The sequence below is a fragment of the Hylobates moloch genome, unplaced genomic scaffold (assembly GCF_009828535.3).
Source record: "Hylobates moloch isolate HMO894 unplaced genomic scaffold, HMol_V3 SCAFFOLD_9, whole genome shotgun sequence".
Lineage (NCBI taxonomy): Eukaryota > Metazoa > Chordata > Mammalia > Primates > Hylobatidae > Hylobates > Hylobates moloch.
In genome coordinates, this window is record NW_026652284.1 from 103,325,712 (window position 1) to 103,349,216 (window position 23,505).

At 41.5% G+C, this 23,505-nt stretch overlaps 2 protein-coding genes across 3 annotated transcripts in view; one reads left to right on the plus strand and one right to left on the minus strand.

Annotated features, from left to right (window-relative positions):
- The window catches only part of ZHX2 (zinc fingers and homeoboxes 2), a 261,988-nt gene extending 246,950 nt beyond the window's left edge, over positions 1 to 15,038 (plus strand). Inside the window, exons 4-5 of one of the 2 annotated variants that reach the window (XR_009215031.1) lie at positions 9,733 to 9,895; positions 14,562 to 15,038. The gene's annotated coding sequence lies outside the window, so the exon portion shown is untranslated. Of the gene's footprint in view, positions 1 to 9,732; positions 10,114 to 14,561 lie in introns of those variants that run through there. The other variant, XM_032760349.2, reaches the window with a different exon arrangement.
- The window catches only part of DERL1 (derlin 1), a 29,352-nt gene extending 7,283 nt beyond the window's left edge, over positions 1 to 22,069 (minus strand). Inside the window, exons 1-6 of the mRNA XM_032760350.2 lie at positions 21,699 to 22,069; positions 10,108 to 10,219; positions 4,489 to 4,553; positions 3,222 to 3,248; positions 2,203 to 2,298; positions 972 to 1,024 (exon numbers count right to left, since the gene is read on the minus strand). Of these exons, the coding sequence (XP_032616241.1) occupies positions 972 to 1,024; positions 2,203 to 2,298; positions 3,222 to 3,248; positions 4,489 to 4,553; positions 10,108 to 10,219; positions 21,699 to 21,851 (506 nt within the window). The 5' untranslated portion in view covers positions 21,852 to 22,069. The remainder of the gene's footprint in view (positions 1 to 971; positions 1,025 to 2,202; positions 2,299 to 3,221; positions 3,249 to 4,488; positions 4,554 to 10,107; positions 10,220 to 21,698) is intronic.
- Between the last annotated feature and the right edge of the window lie 1,436 nt (positions 22,070 to 23,505).

Consider the following 23,505-nt stretch of genomic DNA (forward strand, 5'->3'; position numbering starts at 1 on the left):
CATCTTGAAAAAGTAAGTAAATAAATAAACAGAAAAAATGAAGAAACGGGAGTTCTTAGAGAAGTTGCATCTTGGTATCCTCCCTTTAAAATTCTGACTGGATAAATTAAAGGTATTCCTATGTCTAGCTCTAATCCCTGACCAACAGACTAGATATTTGACCCTGGTTGGCCAAAAGTTCTGTATTATCATCCAGGCATGGTGGCTCATGCCTGTAATCCCAGCACTTTGGGAGGCCAAGGCAGGCAGATCATTTGAGGTCAGGAGTTTGAGACCAGCCTGGCAAACATGGCAAAACCCCATCTCTACTAAAAATACCAAAAAAAAAAAAAAAAAATTGCCGGGCGTGGAGGCGGGCGCCTGTAATCCCAGCTACTCGGGAGGCTGAGGCAGGAGAATTGCTTGAACCCATGAGGCAGAGGTTACAATGAGCCAAGATTGCACCACTGCACTCCAGCCTGGGTGACAAAAGTGAAACTTCGTCTCAAAAAAAAAAAAAAAAAAAAAAAAAAAATTCTGTATTATCAAACCACTTGCAAAATTATATCCTATCTAAGAATCTGGATTTCTATGACCGATCGGCAGTTTCCAAGGCATTCTGGAAATGCCTTAAGAATATAAGACATACTAATTTTATACATAGCTCTTAGAGGAGTCAACTCAGACAAAAATTAGGTCTCTGCCCAATCTGAATAGTAAATCCAGAAATACATATTTATTCCTATACTATACACACAGGAACATACTGTGTGTAACAATAAGTTAACAAAATCGCAACCATTCAATGTTAAATATGCTTAAAGCCCTGCAATCTAATCAATTCAATCGAAGTGAAATTATTCCATAAGCATAAGGTTCTAATGCGTCAATGTTGAGATTCTTTAAAGTTGTATAAAGGTTAGAGAAAGATAAAAACTAATGGAAATTTTCCAAGGATTAGTTTCCAATTAAATAAATCTAATATCACTTACGAGCCTCCGATGATATAGTTGAATCCAAGGATAACCCAGGGTAAATAGCAGGCCTAAGATGGAATGAATATATGCAAATGTGAGTAGCCACACCTGATGAGGACACAGCTACTATAGGAACTAAAGTGGGTAAGGATACACTGACAAGGGCTTTATATAAATCCTCTGGAAGGTCACAGCAAAATTTCTCAGATCAATCTAGCATTATTCCCACTATACTTAAACCTTCCTATCTAAAACTAGACTTAATTGTGTATTTGTAACTGGAAGGACACAGTACTTTGCCCACAGGACTGATGCAATATAGGCCCTGCTGAATTGCTGTAAACAAACAGCTTCAAAAAGCAGATGAGTGTCCTACAGATGCTACTAAAAGCAAGGCCCATGAGAGAATCACACTAAGATTCCAGCCAACAAATTGTTACAAATAAAATAAACATACCCCATCTTTTTAGGTTCTTCTTTTACATATCTTGCAAAATTCCTCTGAATTTTTATCTCATTACGCATTGATATCTTAAACTAATACTCTCCCAAATAAGAAAGCTCTCCAAATGAACTCAACATTTGAGCCCCTTACCAAATCCAAGACATCATACCAAGAGCTAAAGGAGTTGCAAGAAACTTCACAAACTACGAAAGAGAGTGTTATACTTAAATAACTTTACAGCTACATGTGCTAAGTACTAAAGAGAAACACAAAGTATTGAAAAAGCCCAAACGTAAGACTAATTCTAGGCAGGAGATTCAGGAAATATGTTCAGTTCCAACTCAAATTAAGAATGGGTAGGATTTATACGAAGAAGAGAATCAAGATGTTACAGGTGGAAAATTGTGAAAGAATGTACAAAGAGAAGTGTTTGGGGGCAAAAACAATCTGGTTCAGCTACAGTATAAAGCAAATAACAGGGAACGAGGGAGTGATAAGAACAGATTTTTAAAGCAGGGTTTCACATGAGTTATCTCTCCTTCTCTCTAACACATAAGATCACTCAGGGACATATCCTTGAGGGGCCCGAGGTACAGAGGGAGTGAAGAAACAAAGGCCAGCAACGGACTCCAGGTTGGCTAATTAAATAGAGCTGGGATTGAGAAGGGCAGAAAGGGGCTTGCCTATGGTACACTGCTCTGCAGTGACCTCTTCTGGATGAGTCAGAAAGTACATCTCTGGACTGAAGAGGGATTTCGGCAGACAAATGAAAAGGACACTTTTCCAACCAAGGCAAAGTACCTTAAATCGTGTTCCAAACCAAAATGATACAATCATGTCTCTGTTCAGCTGGGCCCAGACATAAAGTACTGACATGATCAGAGGAATCATCAGCAACTGCAAAAGAAGTCGACATGTAAAAACCAGGCTCCAGAGGCACTTAAAAAAAGGTGTACATCTACTATGCTTTTTACCCCTCCTCTTCACAACAATCCTCACCTGGGTAAAGGGAAACTCAACTGATCAGAATTATAAATTGATCCTATTATTTATCATAGAATGAATACTACAAAATCTTATAATAAAACAAAACTATATTATTTTAGATGGATTCAGAAATGTAAGAGTCAAGCTGTTATTTACAAAAAGTAAGCAACAAAGCATTACCATATAATCTCAATTTTTAAAAAACATCCATGTACATGCCTAGAAAATACTAGACAACCTTGTCACATGCCTAGAAAATACTAGACAACCATTATTGTCAATGTTCAAACACCAAAAAGAGGCCAGAAAAGAGCAAGGAAAGCAATGATTTAGATAACTCATGTAAGATCTTCAAAGATTTAGCTGACTTAAGATCCTCAAAATAAAACAGCTATAGGCCAGGCACGGTGGCTCACGCCTGTAATCCCAGCACTTTGGGAGGCTGAGGCAGGCGGATCATGAGGTCAGGAGTTCAAGACCAGCCTGGTGACATGGTGAAACCCCATCTCTACTAAAAATACAAAAATTAGCCAGGCGTGGTGGCGTGCATCTGTAATCCCAGCTACTCGCGAAGCTGAGGCAGGAGAATCACTTGAACCTGGGAGGCGGAGGTTGCAGTGAGCCGAGATCATGCCACTGCACTCCAGCCTGGGCAACACAGCAAGACTCCATCTCATAAATAAATAAATAAATAAAACAGCTTTAATTCTATAATTTCAAAATACCACATAATTAACCCCATAGTTAATGCAATTTCAACTTCTGACAAAGGCCAGTAAGAGTATATTTGAAACACATAAAAGAGCAAATAGATAGTTTAAACGGACACTTACCTGCATATCCATTGCTAAGCCAGTAATCTTGGTTTGTAAAGTTAAAGATCAGACATAAAAAAGCATTCTGTACCTAGTCAAGACTGATGTGGTTATTTTCCTCCCACTTAAAAGTTCACTTGGCCAGGTGTAATTTGGCTCATGCCTGTAATCTCTGTACTTTGGAAGGCCAAGATGGGAGGACTGCTTGAGGCCAGGAGTTCCAGACCAGCCTGGGCAACATAGCAAGACCCCATCTCTAATTTATATACCTATTTTTTTTTAATTAAAAAAGCTGTTAATTCCAGTGTTCTGAAGGAAAATACTTTTCTATAGTTCAGATTGCTTAAAACATTCTACAACACAAAGGTATCTAATCTTCATTATGCATATTCCATTAGACGATACCATGACAAGGACACAGTAGAAATCAACAGCTTCAGCATATGACTTAGTCTGGTCGTCTGGCATCCTTTTTCTCTGCTATTGCATTTTAACATCTCTCCTTCAAATAAAGGAGGAAGATGCCTGTTGCCTTTGAAGGAAATAATCATTCTACTTACATTCTCAGGACTCTATAGCATGGTTAAAGTCCAAAATATTTTTTTCCTTCCCTCAAAGGAGGGGAAAGGGCATCCACAGTGCCACATTTTCTGGCCCTCAGCCAAGTTTAAATGGAAGCTGAGCCCAAAGGCAATTTTGAGCTCACCAATTTTGCTCAGGACCTGAGACATCGAGAGCTGCTGCTGCTCTCACCATCTGTAAGAGTCATGCAGTTGGAGGGCTGCTGACAACTGCTATTGATACAAAGCAGAGAAATGTAGTGTCCCTTCCCAGAGCTGAGTACTTTATAGAGGGACTGAATTACTATGTAGGACCCCAAGAGAAGGACAGCAATGAAGTCAGAAAAGGATGCTGATTGTAAATTAATTTTCTGATAAGGACCACAGATTTCAAAAGCTGTCTCATGGCACGGACTCTCTTTGTGCCTCAGTCAACAAGCTGTCACACATGAGAACACAGAGAACTGGGAACAAGAAGAGGGAACAGTCATAAAACTACTCAACCAAAGGTGGAAAAAAATCCCACAAATAGTAAGAGAATGCATCACTCAAGGGCTATATGATTTACTACAGTTTTTTAAAAAAAACTTTAATTATTCTTACTAACTGTAGTCAACCAAGATGCAAATATTGTAATTTGAAATGTTTATAGAATATGATCTATTTCCCCGAACCTGGAAAAAAACTGGTTTATTTCTGGCCCAAAATCACAGACTGAAGGATACCACGATGCAAATCCAGTTAAAGAGGAGCATGAATAAATAGTCTGCTGGCCTCCCATCAAAAGCCCCTGGAAACAAAAACAAGCCAAATGTCATGGTTCAGAATTTCACAACAAAGTAACATCTACACAGAGAAACACTTCAAAAAGTTATAGAAAAAGCCAAAATGAGAACATTTTAAAAACCACTCCTCTCTAGAAAAGTGAATTTTTTAAAATATCTAAACAATGTCCCCAATAAAGCCCTGAATCAAAGTTACCCGAGTAAGGTTAATCTATGCCCTCCTAACTGAATTCCAGTAAGTGACATGCTCTGACTACCACAGGTTAAAAGAGACCCAGAGAAAGTACAGTCAATTCCACAGCTTCTGAGCCCTGTATCCCAAAGACCAGTGAGGCCCCCCAAGCTCCCTCCTAGGCTGTCAGCTTTTCCTTCTTGGCTCTCGCCGTGACCTGATGGCCGCATTCGGGATTACATGCTTGATCCCTGTCCTCCTCCACTAGACCGTAAGTTCTGTCAGAGGAGGAACCATGCCTGTTTTGTCTCCTATTGTGTCTCCCCCAGCATGGCTATGCTGGGAGGTACTTACCATTATTATTAGAAACACACATACACACACACAACCACCTGTACCACACTGGCCTTGGATACTGAAAAAGAAAGTCTCTGTCTTCCAGAGACTTACATTCTACCAAGGGAAAACAATGTGGGGGAAGGAGGGAATAAAATGTCAGCCAAACCTTTCCATAGCCTCTGACTCAGTCCTCATACTGCATCTGGAAAGGAGAATGGAAAGACCTACGACCTGCTTCTTAAAGATGCAGAGTTAAAGTCACATGACCAAAGTCACAGAGCTTGTTAGAACCAGAGTGACATCAAATTACTAGCACAGTGCTCCTGTCACTGCGCCATATGCCTTACTGAGCAGCATAATCAACAACGGCCTCTCGTATAAGCATGATTCCTAATGCCTTCAGTTAGAAGGCTTTAAGAAGAAAAAAAAAAAAAGAAACAGAAATGACTGTAAGATCACTCTAGCTTGAAAGTTACTTTCCCTCCCCGTTGCACACCCCCTCACAGTTACATGATACAGCTAGTCAATTTAAAAAAAGAAACCCAACAAGTGTCAGTAAAGCAAAAAGATATATCTAAAAGAAAATAGGTTTCCAGCAAAAGTGTCTTCTACTCTCCTTTATTTCTCTCTTGATACCTCAAAGCACACTTCAGCCACAGTGTTAAGCAGGCCTAATGCTAGAGGATCACAATGATGAATCACAGCTGAAATTCTAACACAATTTCCGAATTTTAATAATAGCTGTGCTTCTTTTGATGTGGCTTTGGCTGTCTGATTCCTAAGGAGTCTTTAGACTGAGTACTTAAAATATTGTAATCATATAAATTACAGCAATATATTATCTGACATGCCTGCAACTGAGAATTTACAAATTAACTGGTTTCAAATTACAGTCTTCCAGTTCAAATCAGAAACCTCATAAATAAGCCAACTCTGCTATATAACTAACAATTTAGCCAGGCAGGAAAATATGCAGGTGGCAAACATTTTGTCAAGATGTTAACTTAAAACTGTGTGGTTGACAGAAAACTGGGGATCAGTGAACCTAGGTTCCAGTCCTAACTGCGTTAACTCAAGAGCTCTGCAACTTTTGGGATATGTCACCACCATTCTAGATCACTGTTTTCTTATCTATGCAATAAGAGCGTTAAACAGAATGATCTCAAAAGTTCCCATCTACACGTTCATGGCAGCTATTATTCACAATGGCCAAAAAATGAAACCAAGTCAAATGTCTATCAACTGATGACTGAATAAACAAAATGAGGTATATCCATACAATGGAATCTTAATTGGTAATAAAATGGAATGAAGCACTGATACAGGCTATATGGAAGAATCTTGAAAACATTATGCTATGTAAATGACGTAAGTCACAAAAGGCAACAAAATACTGTATGATTTTAAGAAATGCCCAGAACAGGCAAATCTAAAGAGTCAATAAGATCAGTGGTTTTGGTCAGGTACAGTGGCTCACGCCTGTAATACCAGCACTTTGGGAGGCTGAGGTGGGCGAATCACTTGAGATCAGGAGTTTGAGACCAGCCTGGCCAACAAGGTGAAAACCTGTCTACTAAAAATACAAAAATTAGCTGGATGTGGTGGTGAGCGCCTGTAGTCTCAGCTACTCAGGAGGCTGAGGCAGGAGAATTGCTTGAACCCGAGATGCAGAGGTTGCAAAGAGCCAAGACAGTGCCACTGCACTCCAGCCTGGGCGACAGAGTGAGACTCTGTCTCAAAAAAAAAAAAAAAAATCAGTGGTTTCCTAAGGGTGTAGGGGAGGAAGGGATTAAATGAAAAGGGAGAATGGCTGCTAATGGTAGGGTTTCTTTTGGGGGTGGTGAAATATTATAAAAATGAGTGTGATAATGACTATACAACTCTGTCAATGTACTAAAAACCAATGAATTGTGTATACTTTAAAAGGGTACGTTGTACGGTATATGAATTATATCTCAATAAAGCTGTTAAAAAACACCTCTCAGCTCAAGCCTTTCAAAATGCTCTGTAGTTGTTAAGTAGGGAATGAGGGGGCAACTGATAAAAATCAAAGCAAATAAAAGAGACCAGTGACCTAATAATCCCACAGATTTGTCCTAAATTGGTATTCAGGGAGAATAACATTACAATTTGTTGTATTACCTGACCAGGTAATAGGGTTGGGTAAAGGGATTCAGAGCACAAGAAGACAATTAAAAATAAAAAGTGGCCACTGGCCAGGCACAGTGGCTCACGCCTGTAATCCCAGTATTGTGGGAGGCTGAGGCAGATGGATCACCTAAGGTCAGGAGTTCGAGACCAGCCTGGCCAATATGGCGAAATGCCATCTCTACCAAAAACACAAAAATTAGCCAGATGTGGTGGCATGCACCCGTAATCCCAGCTACTCAGGAGCCTGAGGCACGAGAATCACTTGAACCCAGGAGGCAGAGGTTGCAGTAAGCTGAGATCACGCCACTGCACTCCTGCCTGGGTGACAGAGTGAAACTGTATCTCAAAAAAAAAAAAAAAAAGAAAGAAAAAAAGTGGCCATGGAATTATTGCAACTTAGTTTTAATAACAGCATTAGAATTATGTTTTAAGTCCTTATAGTTCAGAGTTAAATTCTGAAATATTTACAAATGAAATGTCTGGCATTTTGCTTCAAATAATCAGGGGTAGAGGACAGCGATAGATATAAATAAAACAAGATTGGCTATGAGATAACTATTAGAGGTGATAACCATTAGATGGTTAAGGAGGGGTTCGTACTGACACACACTATGACAGGGATGAACCTTAAAAACATTGTGCTAAGTGAAAGAAGCCAGTCACCAAAGGACATATGAAATGTCCTGAACAGGTAAATCCATATACACGGAAAGTAGATTAGTGGTTGCCAGAGGCTGGGAGGAGGGAAAGTGGGGGGGTAAAGAGTGACTGCTTTGGCTTTTTTAGGGAATGATGAAAATGTTCTGGAATTAGATTGTGATGATGGCTGCATAACATTCTGAATACACTAAAGACCACTGAACTGTACACCTTAAAATGGTTAAAATGATGAATTTTATGTTATGTGAATTTGGCCTCAGTGAAAAGAAAAAAGGTTCATTGACTTTTCCCTCCACTTTTGCATATGTTTGAAAATTTTCCAGAATAAAATTTTAAATAACTGATCATAGATCATCCACACTTAATCTATTTTACTATTGATATAACATTTACTATCAATATAAAATAATTACTCCAGCTGGGCACAGTGGCTCATGCCTGTAATCCCAGCACTTTGGGAGGTCAAGGTGGGCAGATCTCTTGAGCCCAGGAGTTCAAGACCAGGCTGGGCAACATGGTGAAACCCCATCTCTACAAAAAATACAAAAGTCAGCTAGGTGTGGCGGTTTAACACCCATACTTGTAGCTACTAGGGAGGCTAAGGTGGGAGGATCACTTAAACCCAGGCAGTCAAGGCTGTAGGGAGCCATGACTGTGCCACTATACTCCAGCCTGGGTGACAGAGCAAGACCCTGTCTCAAAAAAAAAAAAAAAAAAAAATTACTCTAACAAATTAATCCTCAATTAAATTATACCAGAAAGGCAGACTGCTAGGCACTCAGTATCATAACGGGTCCAACTGGAACAAAGGAGAATAAAAATCACATATTCTGGTAGATTTAAAGATCAAACCCCTGATACGGTGGTGAGAGGCCTAGTTGTCAGTTTCACTTCTGCCAAGTTACTTCACTTCCTTGAATCTCCTATTCATCTTTTGGTAAAACTCAGGAAATAAACTAGGTTCCTCCCAATAGTAATATAATAGTCTATGACCTTACACTTTGTATTAATACAATTTCTTTCTTTTTAAAAAGAACCTAAAAGCAAATGCCAATTTAAGGAAAAATGTTACTTGATATCAAATACCCATCCTACTATTTCCCTGCAGTGATGAGACTGATTCGCAATTCTCAACTATATGAGCACTGACTTATACTTAAGGGTAGTTCAGAGTTCTCTACCCTGAGGTAACAGCCAGCAAGTTTATAAAGTCTCTGAAGTCAGTCAGCCTTTTCAAAATCATTTAAATTTAACGAAATTATATCCATATTGTAACACGGTGTATTGATGTATTGTTTCTTTAGTATAAGTGACTCAGACAGCATATAAGTTATTGTAGAAAATAATGACAATTCAGTCAGACACTTTTATGAAAAGATTTTTCGAACTTATCCACAATATTACATAGGTTGGCTGGGCGCGTTGGCTCACACCTGTAATCCCAGCACTTTGGAGGTCGAGGCAGGCAGATCACTTGAGGTCAGGAGTTTGAGACCAGCCTGGCCAACAGGGTAAAACCCCGTCTCTACTAAAAATACAAAAATTAGCCGGGTATGGTGGCAGGTGTCTGTAATCTCAGCTCCTCAGGAGGCTGAGGCATGAGAATTGCTTGAACCCGAGAGGCAGAGGCTACAGTGGACTGAGATGGCACCACTGCACTCCAGCCTGGGCAACGGAGCAAGGCTGTCTCAAAAAATAAATACATAAATAAAATAAAATATTACATTGGTACTCATACCTGATAAACTACCACATATTATTAAATCTTGGCTATATACTGTATTTTAGAGTTGAGTTTTTCAATTAGAGAAGAAATCTAGGCTTTTAATTACATAAATTAATGTTTTTCAACCCCAATCTAGGAGACATATATACTCCAGCCCAATTCTGCACTGAAGGACAAGGACTGCTGCAAAAGAAATGAGTGAGACCATCAAAATAAATGAAAGGCACACAGCTCAGCCGCTAAGGAGATGGACAAGACATGTCAACCTCTGATCTGCTACTTTTTGCATCTATAAAATGGTAACACTGCTACTTATACCTCAGGATGTTGTGAGGATTAAAAATTGAATAAGCTAAGTGCCTAGCACAGTCCTGGCACAGTCACTGAGCATTTACTATCCTTACGCAGTTTCTTTTTGTAATGCTAACTGCCCTCCAAATTCCTCCACAGTAAACACATGGAATAGTAAATGAGAATGAAACAATGCTTAAAACAACTATGGGTAACATACCTGTTTCAAGTCGCGTAGAATACTGATACAAGAAATATAAATTGACCAAATAAAGAAATCCAGTTCCTGGACCCACAGGGAAATAAAAGGTGGCAGTGATTGGCCTCCAAATCTGTCCAGATCAAAATAAACACAGCTGTTAGTTTCTGTAAGCCTGGTTATTTCTTTGCCTTTTAACTAAACAAAATTAACCCCTGCAAAGCATCCTCCTCAATGAGAGGTATGAAAGTGATCCTACCAACACAACTCAAGAAAACAGCCGAAGAAAAGTGTTCACGCCAAATACAATCACATCACTTTGCAAATCAGTGGAATAAAACGACATCATAAAATAAGCAACAAATATTTCTAAACAAGTTGAAACAAAATCAATACTATGTGAGTATATGGCTAGTCTTTACTGAGATCAGGCATACAATTAAGCCTACATCAAAAAATGAATTACAAAGGCTTAGTTTCCAACAGTACAGTAATGACTCTATTTAGGGAAAGAATATTCTGGAATGACAAATCTTGTCCAAAAATGCCACATTCAAAGGCAGAAGTAAAACAATTTTTTATTCAAATCAATACACTAAATAGGCAATAGGCGCACTTTTTCTTTAAAAACATTTCCCGGCCGGGCGCGGTGGCTCACGCTTGTAATCCCAGCACTTTGGGAAGCCGAGGCGGGCGGATCACGAGGTCAGGAGCTCGAGACCATGGTGAAACCCCGTCTCTAGTAAAAAATACAAAAAATTAGCCAGGCGTGGTGGCGGGCGCCTGTAGTCCCAGCTACTCGGAGAGGCTGAGGCAGGAGAATGGCGTGAACCCGGGAGGCGGAGCTTGCAGTGAGCTGAGATTGCGCCACTGCACTCCAGCCTGGGCGACAGAGCGAGACTCCGTCTAAAAAAAAAAAAAAAAAAAAATCCCTGAAAAAACAAAACATAAGAGGGGTCTAAAGTAACAAGCCAGGTTTGGTGGCTCATGCCTGTAATCCCAGCACTTTAGGAAGCCAAGGCGGGCAGATCACCTGAGGTCAAAAGTTCAAGACCAGCCAGGCCAACATGGTGAAACCCCGTCTCTAACAAAATTACAAAAATTAGCCAGGTGTGGTGGCAGGTGCCTGTAATCTCAGCTACTCGGGAGGCTGAGGCAGAAGAATCGTTTGAACCCAGGAGGCAGAGGTTGCAGTAAGCCAAGACCGCACCATTGCACTCCAGCCAGGGTGACAGGAGCGAAACTCTGTCTTAAAAAATTTAATTTAATTTAATTAAAATAAATTAAATAATAAAGTAACAAGTAAGCCTCATTCCCAACCTCCAGTCTCCCAGTTCCAACAACAGCTGATCAGTGTCTTGTATTTCCTCTAAGAAATACATGTTACTATTACTCATTCTTCTTTATCCTACTCTATATGGCACTGTTTTATACCTTGGTTCATTCCCTACAAAATATTTTAATTGGCTTCATAGTATTCCTTGTATGTGAATGTCTAAATTTTTGTTTAAACTGTTACAATGCCACCACAAATATTCTTGTATATCCTCTTTATATGTGCATATACAGAATAAGTTCCTGTCAATAAATCTGCTACAGCAACAGACATAAGCATTTATTTTGGTAGATACTGCCAAATGGCTACAAAAATGTTTGCTCAATTTATACTTCCTCCTAAAAAGTATACTCCATACTCTCACCATTTCATGTATTATATATTCACCAATCTGAAAACTAATTTGTATTTACATTATGAGAAGTCAAGCACCTTTTCATGTTTCAAAAACCTGAGCATTTCCTTTATTCACTTGTTCTTCTGGATTTACCTTTCTTCCCCCCCGCCCCGCCCCCGAGATAGGATCTTGCTCTGATGCCCAGGCTGGAGTGCAGTGGCATGATCTTAGCTCACTACAACCTCCACCTTCTGGACTCAGGTGATTCTCTCACCTCAGCCTCCCGAGTAGCTGGGACTACCGGCATGCACCACCACACCTGGCTAATTTTTATATTTTTTTGTAGACACAGGGTCTCATGATGTTGCCCAGGCTGGTCTCAAACTCCTGAGCTCAAGTGATCCACCTGCCCTAGCCTCCCAAAGTGCTGGGATTACGGGCATGAGCCATCGCACCTGGCTGCATTCCCTCATACATTATGAAATTTCTCTTTCTCATCATTGCAAGCATTTTCTGATCTTTCATTAGACTTTCATGGCGTTTTTGCCATATTTTGACATACACAGGTTTAATTAAATGTAGGCAAATGTATCCATGATGTGTCATGTTTAGAAAGTCTTTTCGCTCCAAGAATGTAAGTGTTCACGGTTTTATTTTAGCACTTTCGAGGTGCATCCAAGGAATGAGGAAGAGATCCGACTGTTTTTCTAAATGGTCACCCAGTTTTCCCAACCCCATTTACAGAGTAACCCACATTTTTTCCAATTATTTGAAAAACTACTTTCATTGAACATTTATACTCTAGTGTGTTTTATATTAAGGTCTAGTTTAACACCATTCTGTTTGGAATTGGTTCCTATGCCAATATCAAGTTATTTTAATTTCTATTTTCTTTCTTTTTTTTTTTTTTTTGAGACAAGGTCTCAGTCTGTTGCTCAGGCTGGAGTGCAGTGTCGTGGCCACAGCTCACTGTAACCTCAAATTTCTGGGTTCAAGCAATTCTCCACTCAGCCTCCCAAGTGGGTAGGACTATGGGCATGTACCATCACACCTGGTTAATTTTTTTTTTTTTTTGAGATGGGCTCTCCCTATGTTTTCCAGGCTGGTCTCAAACTACCAGCCTCAAATGATGCTCCCACCTCAGCCTCCCAAAGTGCTGGGATTATAGGCATGAGCCACTGGGCCTAGCCTAATTTCTATTCCTTTTATAATATATTTTAATAGCTGGTAAACAACTAAATAATATCTCCCCCTTTTTTTCTACGAAAATTGTCACAATTGTCTTGGTTAGTCTCAATATTTTATTTTTCTAAATGAATTAGAATCATTCCTTTACTATATCCATGTGATATTGATATAATTCCCAGCCAAGAAGTTTTTCATAGCTTTTAGAGTTGTCTATAGAGCTATCTCTTTTTATCTTTTTATACCTAACCACAAAAGCTGAGTATCTTACTGCCTACAATATTGAAAATTGAGCTTTGGCCGGGTGCAGTGGCTCATGACTGTAATCCAAGCACTTTGGGAGGCCGAGGCGGGCAGATCGCCTGAGGTCGGGAGTTTGAGACCAGCCTGACCAACGTGGAGAAACCTCGTCTCTACTAAAAACACAAAATTAGCCGGGCGTGGTGGCGCATGCCTGTAATCCCAGCTACTCGGGAGGCTGAGGCAGGAGAATCGCTTGAATCCAGGAGGCAGAGGTTGCAGTAAGCCGAGATCACGCCATTGCACTCCAGCCTGGGCAACAAGAGCAAAACTCTGTCTCAACAAAAAAGAAAATTGAGCTTCTTGGGCTTTCCAAGCATACAACCCCAGCTGTAAATAAACTTTTGTATCTTATTTCATTCTTGTCTAATTCACTGGCTGGCATCCCCACCAGAACAATGCTAAATAGTGATTGAAGTAGATGGCTTTCCTAAACTTTTGGAAATGGCAGCAAAATGCTGGCTTTTGGTGTGAGAGATATGTGTCTATCTCATTGCACACTAGCACGTACCAAGCATAAAAGACATGGCCCCTGGATTCCTCAGAGTAGTGGGGAAGGCTGTCAAAGGAAGAAAGGGTTGGCACAAGGGAGGGGACATGTGGACTTGTTACAAAGGCCCCAAGAATTGCAAGAGCACAATAACTGAATGGGTACTGCTAAAAATTCAAGTGTGGCTGGAATGGAGGACGTCAGTCACAGGGACTGGCCACATACAGACTGGCCAGTTCCGTTCTCCAAGTACAGGAATGTAACCCTCAGAGCTTAATTCCTTGTAGAGGGAAATGCGATGTGCATACCAAAAAAGTGACTTTCCAAGACACGTGTATTAAACCAGAAAAATAAAATAGGTTAACATTTGTTTTGATTTATTCACAACTTTATCACAGAAACAGGACAGTTTAGTGGAAAGGGAACTGCAGATGACTTGAGAAGACCTGGGTTAAAGTTTTCGCTTACAAGTCACCACTTCTGAGCCTCAATTTCCATAGTTAATGTTTTTTTAAAAGAAATCAATAAATTAGTGTGCTACTCAGCTTATTTACATGCACTGATTCAGGAGAGGGATTTCATAGATGAGGAAACAGGATGAGAAAAGGTTAAGTATCAGCCAGTAAGTGGTGAAGCTAGAATTTTATCCCAGACAGTCTGACTCCAGAGTTTGTGATACTAAGCCCCTATTTTTACAATCCCTCTCACAAATGGCATCAGTATTATGAGGTACAATTGCAATTAGTGTAAGTGTTCACTACTACAACACTTGTATAATCCTGAAATAGACTGAGAGTAAACCTACTAATTAATTCTCTGTGCTTAAGAAAAGGACTGGGAGTAAAGACCAGAAGCAAACTCTCTAGGCAGCCCTGGACCCTTGGAAAAGTATGGACGTCAAATTGGCTTCATCATCTACCCAATGACATTATCCTGACTTCTGCCTTCCTTATTTTACAGGATTTGTAAAAGGTTGGAATTAAGAAAGTGAATTAAAAAGATACTATGTAAAAAGAATTAATATGTGTGGGTGTGTTAATTGTATTATCACAATCTTCTTGGAAATACCGGCTAACCAGTTTTTATAAATTCATATTTCAACTACCCCCATATTCCTATAAGTTACTCAAGGCCTGGTTTTGGAAAAGAAACCTCGTTTTTGTCTGACTATATTTTCTCTAATGCTGATGACATAAGACTATTTTTAGTCACTGTTTGCACCTGTTCTTTGGAAATCAGTGTCTGTCAAAATATCTCACTTCTTTTCCCTGTTCATTAAGCATACCCTTGAGTTATACTTCCTCTCATTAATCTAAAAGACTTAATATTATTTTTGTATTACTTTAAAATTATAATCTGAAAACACCAGAAGACAGCTTATCTCTTTAGAAGGACACAGTGTAACATATTTCGGAAATCCCCATTGTAAGTATCCCACTAAATCCCATTTTTTCCTCGACCTGATATGTAAACAGTAAGGAGAAGGAACTGGCTTTACGTTCAATGCCAGGAGTAAAGAGGCCTATTTTCAACCCTGGAAAGCCTAAGAGGCAGCCAACTGCAGCACAAAGAGCCACGACTTGCAGACAGAGGACTGCCTGCCTCACACTTACTGAGGGGACTCGTAGGGGAGTATCTCATTTTAAGTCCACAGCAACCTCAAGGCCAGGCCCATAATGATCCCAGTCTTTTCAGGAGAAAGCTGGGCCCTAATTAGAGTTCCCCTCTTAACAAGGACATGTAGCCCATGTGCTCACTGCTATATACACCCTTAAAGAAGGCATAAGACATTGTTCCTCAGTTATTAGTCCAACAACTTCAGAGTGTAGGTTGCAGCCATCCTTTAACTAAAATCTTCTAAACAATCTGCTACTGAAACAATTTGCCATCCAGAGTCGAGGGTTTGTTTTTTTTTTTTAAGTATAAAAAGTGAGGATTTGTCTGAAATAATAAGGATCACTTGATTTGGACTTAAGTATATATCAGTCACCAAGCAAGAAAGATGATGAGCACCTGTGTGACAAATGCTGGTTTAGCAAACTGTGGCCTTTTTTGCTGGGTGGGGAGACACAACAGGTAGGCAAGGAAGGCCCCTTCCATTCATTTAAACAAATGAAAGGCACTTAATCGTTACAAAGAGCAATTAGAAGCCATCAAATCTACTCCTAGATATATAGGCAATAGAAATTACTATTTATGCTCACCAAGAAGTACATATGTTCACCAAGACATGTACTAGAATGTTCATAGCAGCACCATTCATAATAGCCAAACTGGAAACTGCCCAAAAGGTCCATTAATAGCTGAATGAGTAAATAAATTGTGGTATGGTCCCATAATGCGCAACCTATAACCACATGCAACAATATGGGTGACTCTCAAACATAATGTTGATAAAAGCAGGTAGACGCAAAAGAGAACATACTTCATAATTCCATCTATAGAAAGCATAAAAACTGGCAAAAACAATACATGGTATTAAAAATCAAGAGCATAGTTACCCTTAAAGAGGACAGTGACCAGAAGGAAGCAGGAGAAAGCTTTTAGAGATTCTGTTTCTTGATCTGAATGCTAGCTATATACGTTTTGAATTTTTAAAAACTCAAGCTATAAACTTATTACACATACACTTTCCTGCTTGTATATTGTAACTCAATAAAAAGTTTTTTAAAAAGCCACAATCTAATGGGCAACATTACTATAGACCACAGCAGAACTGTTCAACGTGGACAGGACTATTAAGGAAAGATCTTAAACTATGTACCAAAACACTGGCCACTAGAGTTCTATAGCCAAACCTTGGTGGATATAGAACTTCTACGCTCAGCCTATAGTCCAAGTTCATTCTCCTCCCTGCTATGTTGAAATGTCTCTCTTCCCCAATACACCCTTAAATCAGTCTCCTAAGGTTGCTGTCATCTGGTTAAATGTGACGTATAAGCAAAAGCTTGGCAAATATAAGCATCAGGCTGAGTCACAGAATTGGTTGGTACCATTTCTTATTCCTGGAAACAAATTAGAGAAGAGTTCACATCTTCCCATTTCAAGTCAGGATGCTTTTAAGAAGACAAAGCAGAATAATCATCCAGCAGTTACATTTCAATTTCAATTACTAATTAAAATTAGAATCTTACTGTCCAGGAGAGAAGGAAATAAGGCACAAAGTATTGGCTGATAAATAAAAATTGGCAACTATTTTTTTCCCATACCAACCACATAGGAGGCAACTATTTTTGAATAGCTTATTTATCAGGCTATTTACTGGGTATTACAAACATTTTTCTATGTGTTCTACATACTACAGGCAAGAAGCAGATAACATATTTCCTCAATTTGAAGGTACTCGTTCCTGTGTTTCTGAAATTAGAGTGTCTTACAATCAATACACTCGTTTAATGTAATTTCTACTCCCCTGTCCCCCCAAAAAGTTGCATTAAATTGATGGTGCATCGTATAATCAATGGAGTCTTAAAACAAAGTTAATATGCTATGATATTATCCTCAGATCCTAAAGAAATTGAGGCTCAGACAGGACAAATAACTTGCTTAAGGGTACACAACTAGCAGGGGACTGAGCCAGGCCTTGAGACCATGATTCAACTACTTGAAATCTAACAGTCTTTCTACTCTAATAGAAAAGGAAAAATAGTTTGCTATGATTGATTTGGAAGAAACCACCTTCAAAAATGTTTTGCTACATACTTTTTTTTTCATAGATATTATGCAAAGGAGTTAAAACAGCTTAGAACTATCTTTGACTCAACGAAATTGAAACTGAAGCTGTCTACAAAATGGGGGTAACACTTATCTCAGGATGATTGTCAGAATTCAATGACATAACCTCGGGGAAACTGTAACAGGGTGATGTTATTTTGTCCAAAGAAATGAAGAAATATAGCCATGCAGGCGGCCCTGGGAGACATAACCTTAAAAAACACAAAGGCAGCAGGAATTGCCACCTCTAGCGTAGTTAGTCAAGAGTTAATATGAAGACATTTCATTATTGTGAACTATTTGATTGATGAACATAAATCTGACAGACTCAGAATAGGGAGAAATCGTAGACAACAGTATAATGAGTCTTAACACACACCTGTTTCAACCTATCCACACTAAATAAATAACGTTATAAACCTCAGAGTTCTAAACCAACAAGCTACACAGGAATCTATAGCTGAGGAGGAAAAATAACTTGTCGCTTCCAACATGAGCACACAATTCTAAATCAATCACTCCCCCATTTTTGTAAGCTGTGAAAGATTCAGCTTCTAAGGAAAAGAGGAACGTTCTAGCAGAACTCTGCTAAAGCACACCTCACACTGTCCATGCACAGCAGCCTCTCAAATGCAGTTTTTCCTTGACTGCTTCATTTGCAAATGAGTTCCTCCAGGTGGGTCTGAAAGTTACATGTGTCCAAAACAGGCAAGAATCAGAGTAACAGGAAGAAAAGACAAGGTACAGCTGTTGGTCTTTCTGCACCTGGGCAGTACACTGTCCTGCCTCCTGCTGGCAGCTGAGAAGAAATAATACGGGGAAGATGACAAAATCGTGGAAGATGTGACAAGAATGATTACTCTTTTTCATCAGTTCACCACTTTTAACATTATACACCCGCAGCCTGTTAGGCTTATTTACATTGCTTCTTTACAATGTGCTTATTTACGTCGTGTAGTCACTAGTATCACTACACAAGTGAGGATTTTGCAAACAGGGACAACAAGCCGGTTTTGACCAGGTCCTTCTCACACATTAATATGCCACCATTGCTCCCCATGACCACACATTACCCAACAAGCCACCAGGAACAAAGTACGCAACATTCACTCAGCCAACAAATATTTACTGAAGTAATAAACACAGAACAGCATGCACCAGCTGCACTCCAGAATCATGTTTTTATATCCAACTGCTCCCTTGGCCTCTCCACATGGATGCCTGAAAACCATCTCAAGACTTAGCACAGTCAAAACCTAACTCTTCATCCATACCCTACTCCCGACCTAGGCATCCCTGACCATTCCCCATCTCAGTCAAGGGCTCCGCCATCCACTCAGCTGCTCCTGTGAAAACAGTAGTATCTTTCAGTCCTGCTTGCTTCACCCATTCACCCTTTAAATCCGTTCAGCTGTAATCTTGTCCCCTCCACCAAGTTTATGCCCTTTTCTCTATCTTCACAGCCACGCTGATCCCAACCACCATCTCTCTGACCTCCTAACTGGATTCATCTCTCTGATCTTATCACCTAGCCCTTCCTCCTTCAACCCCCTCCATACACACACAAAGTCCACTCCACAGAGTAGTCGGGGCAATCTGTCGGTCCTTTGTTCACAAGGCTCCAAAGACTTCATAGTGCCCTCAAAATAAAGTTCAAACCTCTTAACATGACCTACAAGGCTCAACTATGATCTAGCTTTAACCTACCTTTCCATCTTAGCTTTACTGCACCCAGCCCTGGCTATCTCCCTGCCGTCATCTACTAATCCTCACCCTACAGCTGACCCTGTGCCAGCTGGCAACCCAGTCTTCTTCCTGTTCCCAGCTCCTACTTCTGAGCCTTTCACTTACTAGTCCTTCCTGAAAGGTTGTCTCCACAGCCAGATCTACCCAAAGATGGCTGGCTCCTCAGTATTCCAATTTCTTCAAATGTCTTCTCTGAGGCCTTTCTGGGTGGAACGCGCTATCAAATATTATACCCCTTAAAACACGTGCTTCTATGTCTTCACAGGATCTGAAACCTTTTCAGTCCTATTTACTATTGTACCCCAGTGCCCAGCACACAGCAAGTGCCCATTACATCCAACAATTCAGTTAATATATAAGCACCTACTATGTCCCAGGCACTATTCTAGGTAACAAGGACAGTGGTGAACGGCTCTCATGCAGCCTTATTCTCTGAGGGGAAGCAGACTAATAAATACCAAAGGGTAATATGTAGCAAGAAAAATAAAGGATAAGGCCGGGCTCAGTGGCTCACGCTTCTAATCCCAGCACTTTGCGAGGCTGAGGTGGGTGGATCACCTGAGGTCAGGAGTTCAAGACCAGGCTGGCCAACATGGTGAAACCCCGTCTCTACTAAAATACAAAAATTAGCTGGGCATGGTGGCGTGCGCCTGTAATTCCAGCTACTTGGGAGGCTGAGACAGGAGAAGCCCTTGAACCCAGGAGGCAGAGGTTGCAGTGAACTATATACTACACTCCAGCCTAGGCAACAGAGACTCCGTCCCCCGCCCCCCCCACAAAAGAAAGAAAGAAAAATGAAGGATAAGGGATAAGGGAGTGGAGTGAAGGAGGGGCTATTTTATGTACGGCCATCAGAGAAGGCCGTGTCAATAAGACGGCATTTGGGCAGAGATCTGAAGGTTAGGAGGTAAACAAGTGAGCCACGGTTATCTTCCTCAGGCACAGAAACAACATGTGCAAAGGCCCTGAGGAGAGATCCAGATAAGCACTGAAGTAACAGCAAGGATCTCATTGCGGAGCCTAAGGTACAAGTTGGAGAGTAGTAGGAGATGAGGTCAGAGAGGCAGCAGGGGCCTTGCAGGCCACTGAAAGGACTTGGATTTTACTCATTAAGACATGGTAGGATTCCGGACAGAGGAACGACAGGACGTGATGGAGGTTTTAAAAGGATCACTCTAGTTGTCTAGAGAAAAGATGGAAAGGAACCAGATTGCAGTGATAGTGGCTTGCAATGGAGAATGAAAAGGGATTGTATTCTGGACATATGTCTCAAGCAGAGTCAACAGGATTTGCTGACAGATTGTGGGGTGTGAGAAAAACAAGAAAAATAAAAGATGACTCCGACAATTAACTTCAGCTCCTCTAATAATGGAGTTGCTATTCACTTCTAAGGCAAAGAGGGAAAGGGGATTCAATTTTGGACACGTTAAGATGAAGATGACTCTTAGTCATCCAAGTCGTGATTTCAAGTAACTGCTGGATGCACAAATCTGGAAATAGGGAGACAGATCTGCACTGAAGATATTTATATTTACATTTCAGAATCTCCAGTTTATAAAAGTATGTAAAGCCCTGAGGCTGAATGAATGAGACCACCTAAAGCTAGGGAGAGTCTATAGAAAAGGTCCTATAACTGATTCCCAAGGCACATCCTAACATTTAAAAGTCAGGAAGATAAGGAACCAGCAAAGGAAACCAAGAAGTAATACCCAGTGGAGACAGGGAAAGACAAGAAAATGTTATCCATAGGCCAAGTAAAGGGCTGAAATTAATGCCAGATCTTGCTATCTGACCTGCCACTGATTGAAGTTTTAAATCAGAAATTGGTGAATACAGATAACCTTCAGAGAACTGGCACTCTCTTGACAGAAATGTTACTCTGGACTGTTTCCTTAAGAAAATAACAAGGCCTTCCATTCCTGGACAAATGCACTCTTTGCCCATTCCTTCGTACATTCTATTACTACGTGGGGGATACTAAATTAGGGCTAGAGGGAAATGCAGAATACACTCGTTCTTTTTATCTCTGACTTTAAATCACTCCTATAGGAAAAACAAAACAAAAAAACTCCATTAACGTGAAAGGAACTCAGCTATAAGTTGGTGAAGTTGACACCTACAGGCCACCCACGTGGGTGACAGAGGGAGGTCAGAGGGCAATGCTCCAGGCGGACCTAATCGCCAGCGTCCAACAGATTGACAACTACCAACGACTAATCTCACTGCTTCCTTCACTGAGTGCGAAGAGCGGGAAGCACAATCTCACTACACTAGTGAAGTCAACCCCTCCCCACCAGGCCAGCCCACAACTCCAGCTATCCAACACCCCGCTCCAGATCCCAGCGCCTCCCGGGGCCCAAAGGACCCCGCCCTAAACCGCCGGCGCCGGATGCACTACAAATCCCAGCAGGCACCGCGCTCCCGCAAACATGCCGGCCTACGCTTCGCCGCCGCTGGGCCTCCTGGGGCCTGTAGTCTCCACGCCCCCCGTCTCCGGTAAGTACCTGAAAGCGATAAAGGAAGGCTTCGGGCCAGAGGAAGAGGTAGGCCGGGCTGATAAGGCCGAGTTTGCCGACCAAGGGCACCGCGACGGTGGCGGCGAACCAATAGCGCGTGATCGCCGGGATGCTCCTGAACCAGTCTCCGATGTCCGACATCTTCGACCCACAGGTAGCCAAGATGCACACGACCGCCCGACTCCCCGTGCCGACCCCCTCACGACGCGGCCGGCTCCGCGACTGTTATGTGTCTAGGTGGAAGCCGCCGAAGCCGCGATGAAGAAGGCGGAGACGGGCGGACGTGGCGCCACCGAATTCGGACCAGCGAGGCAGCCTTCTGAGGCGAAACTTCCCCTTCCGGCGACCGCGGACGACGTGACCAGAAGTCCCGCCGCTTAAAGGGCAAGAGCAGATTTTACCGCCCGGCCGAGGCTCGGCGTCCTGCGGGGCGGAGCCAGGTAGAGAGACAACACGACTAGTGGGAAAACTGGTTGCCTGGAGCAACGGCAAACGCTCCAGCCAGTGGCGAGGCCAAATGCCATTCACCTAGTTCTCAGAGTTTTAATGCAGCTGGGTCTACCTGGAGGGTATTTAAAGGGGACGAAAGCAAACGAAGTGTCTAGTTCCTCGTCTGCTCACCCATTCCACAAGTGTTTGTTGGGCACAGTTCTAGACACTGGGCAGCTGCGGCTGTCAACGCTGTCGTGGTACCCTCTCTCCTGATCGTAACATCCTCATTGGGATAATTTATAAACAAATAGATAATGAAGTAAGATAATCTCAGAGAGTAATTAGAAAAACAGGAAAATGAAATGAGATGATGAGGTAGAGTGACGGGGTGGGGGTGCGGCAGTGTGAGGACAGATGGCTACTTTAGGTATGAACTGGGCCAGCCAGGCAAGAGATCTGGGGGAAGAATTTTCCATGCACAGAGAAAAGCCGCTCTAACTAGGTTGGAATGTTGGAGGTGTTGGAGGAACTAAAAGCCCAAATGATCCAGCTTGTCGAATTCATCTTGTATAAGAAGGAATCTTTAAGAAAAGCTACTGGCCGGGCGCGGTGGCTCACGCCTGTAATCCCAGCACTTTGGGAGGCCGAGGTGGGCGGATCACGAGGTCAGGAGTTCGAGACCAGCCTGGCCAACATGATGAAACCCCGTCCCTACTAAAAATACTAAAATTAGCTGGGCGTGGTGGAGGGCGCCTGTAGTCCCAGCTACTTGGGAGGCTGAGGCAGGAGAATCGCTTGAACCCAGGAGGTGGAGGTTGCAGCGAGCCGAGATCACACCATTGCACTCCAGCCTGGGGGACAAGAGCCAGACTCCATCTCAAAAAAAAGAAAAAAAGAAAAGAAAAGATACTGAGTAGAGTTTCGCGTTGTTTTGGGATTTGGGGCCTACAGTTTAAGATTGCTAAAGTCTTCCAATAAAGAGCACCAGGAACAAACCTGTAGTCAACGAAGTTAGATTTATTAACTTGCTGCAGCAAGGGAGACTGCACTCCAGAGGAACCTCAACGCCTTTCATCAAACGGAAGTGTCATTATTGGGTTATGGGAATGGGGGGAATTTTTGGTAAAAATTAAATGGAGCAGTGTTTGATAGACTCGAAGCAAAGCAGAGCTGTGTGTAGCATCAGGTTAACATCAGACCTGAGTAAGAAGCAGGCTCTTTCCTTGGAAATCTCAAAGTTAAGATAAATGTGAAACGTTGGGTCTGAAAACACTATCAAAAGCTTTGTACCCGTATTGAAAATCCTGTGTCAAAGTGACCTGCATGGCTCAGATGCTCTGGACAAGAATGGGATGTTCCATTC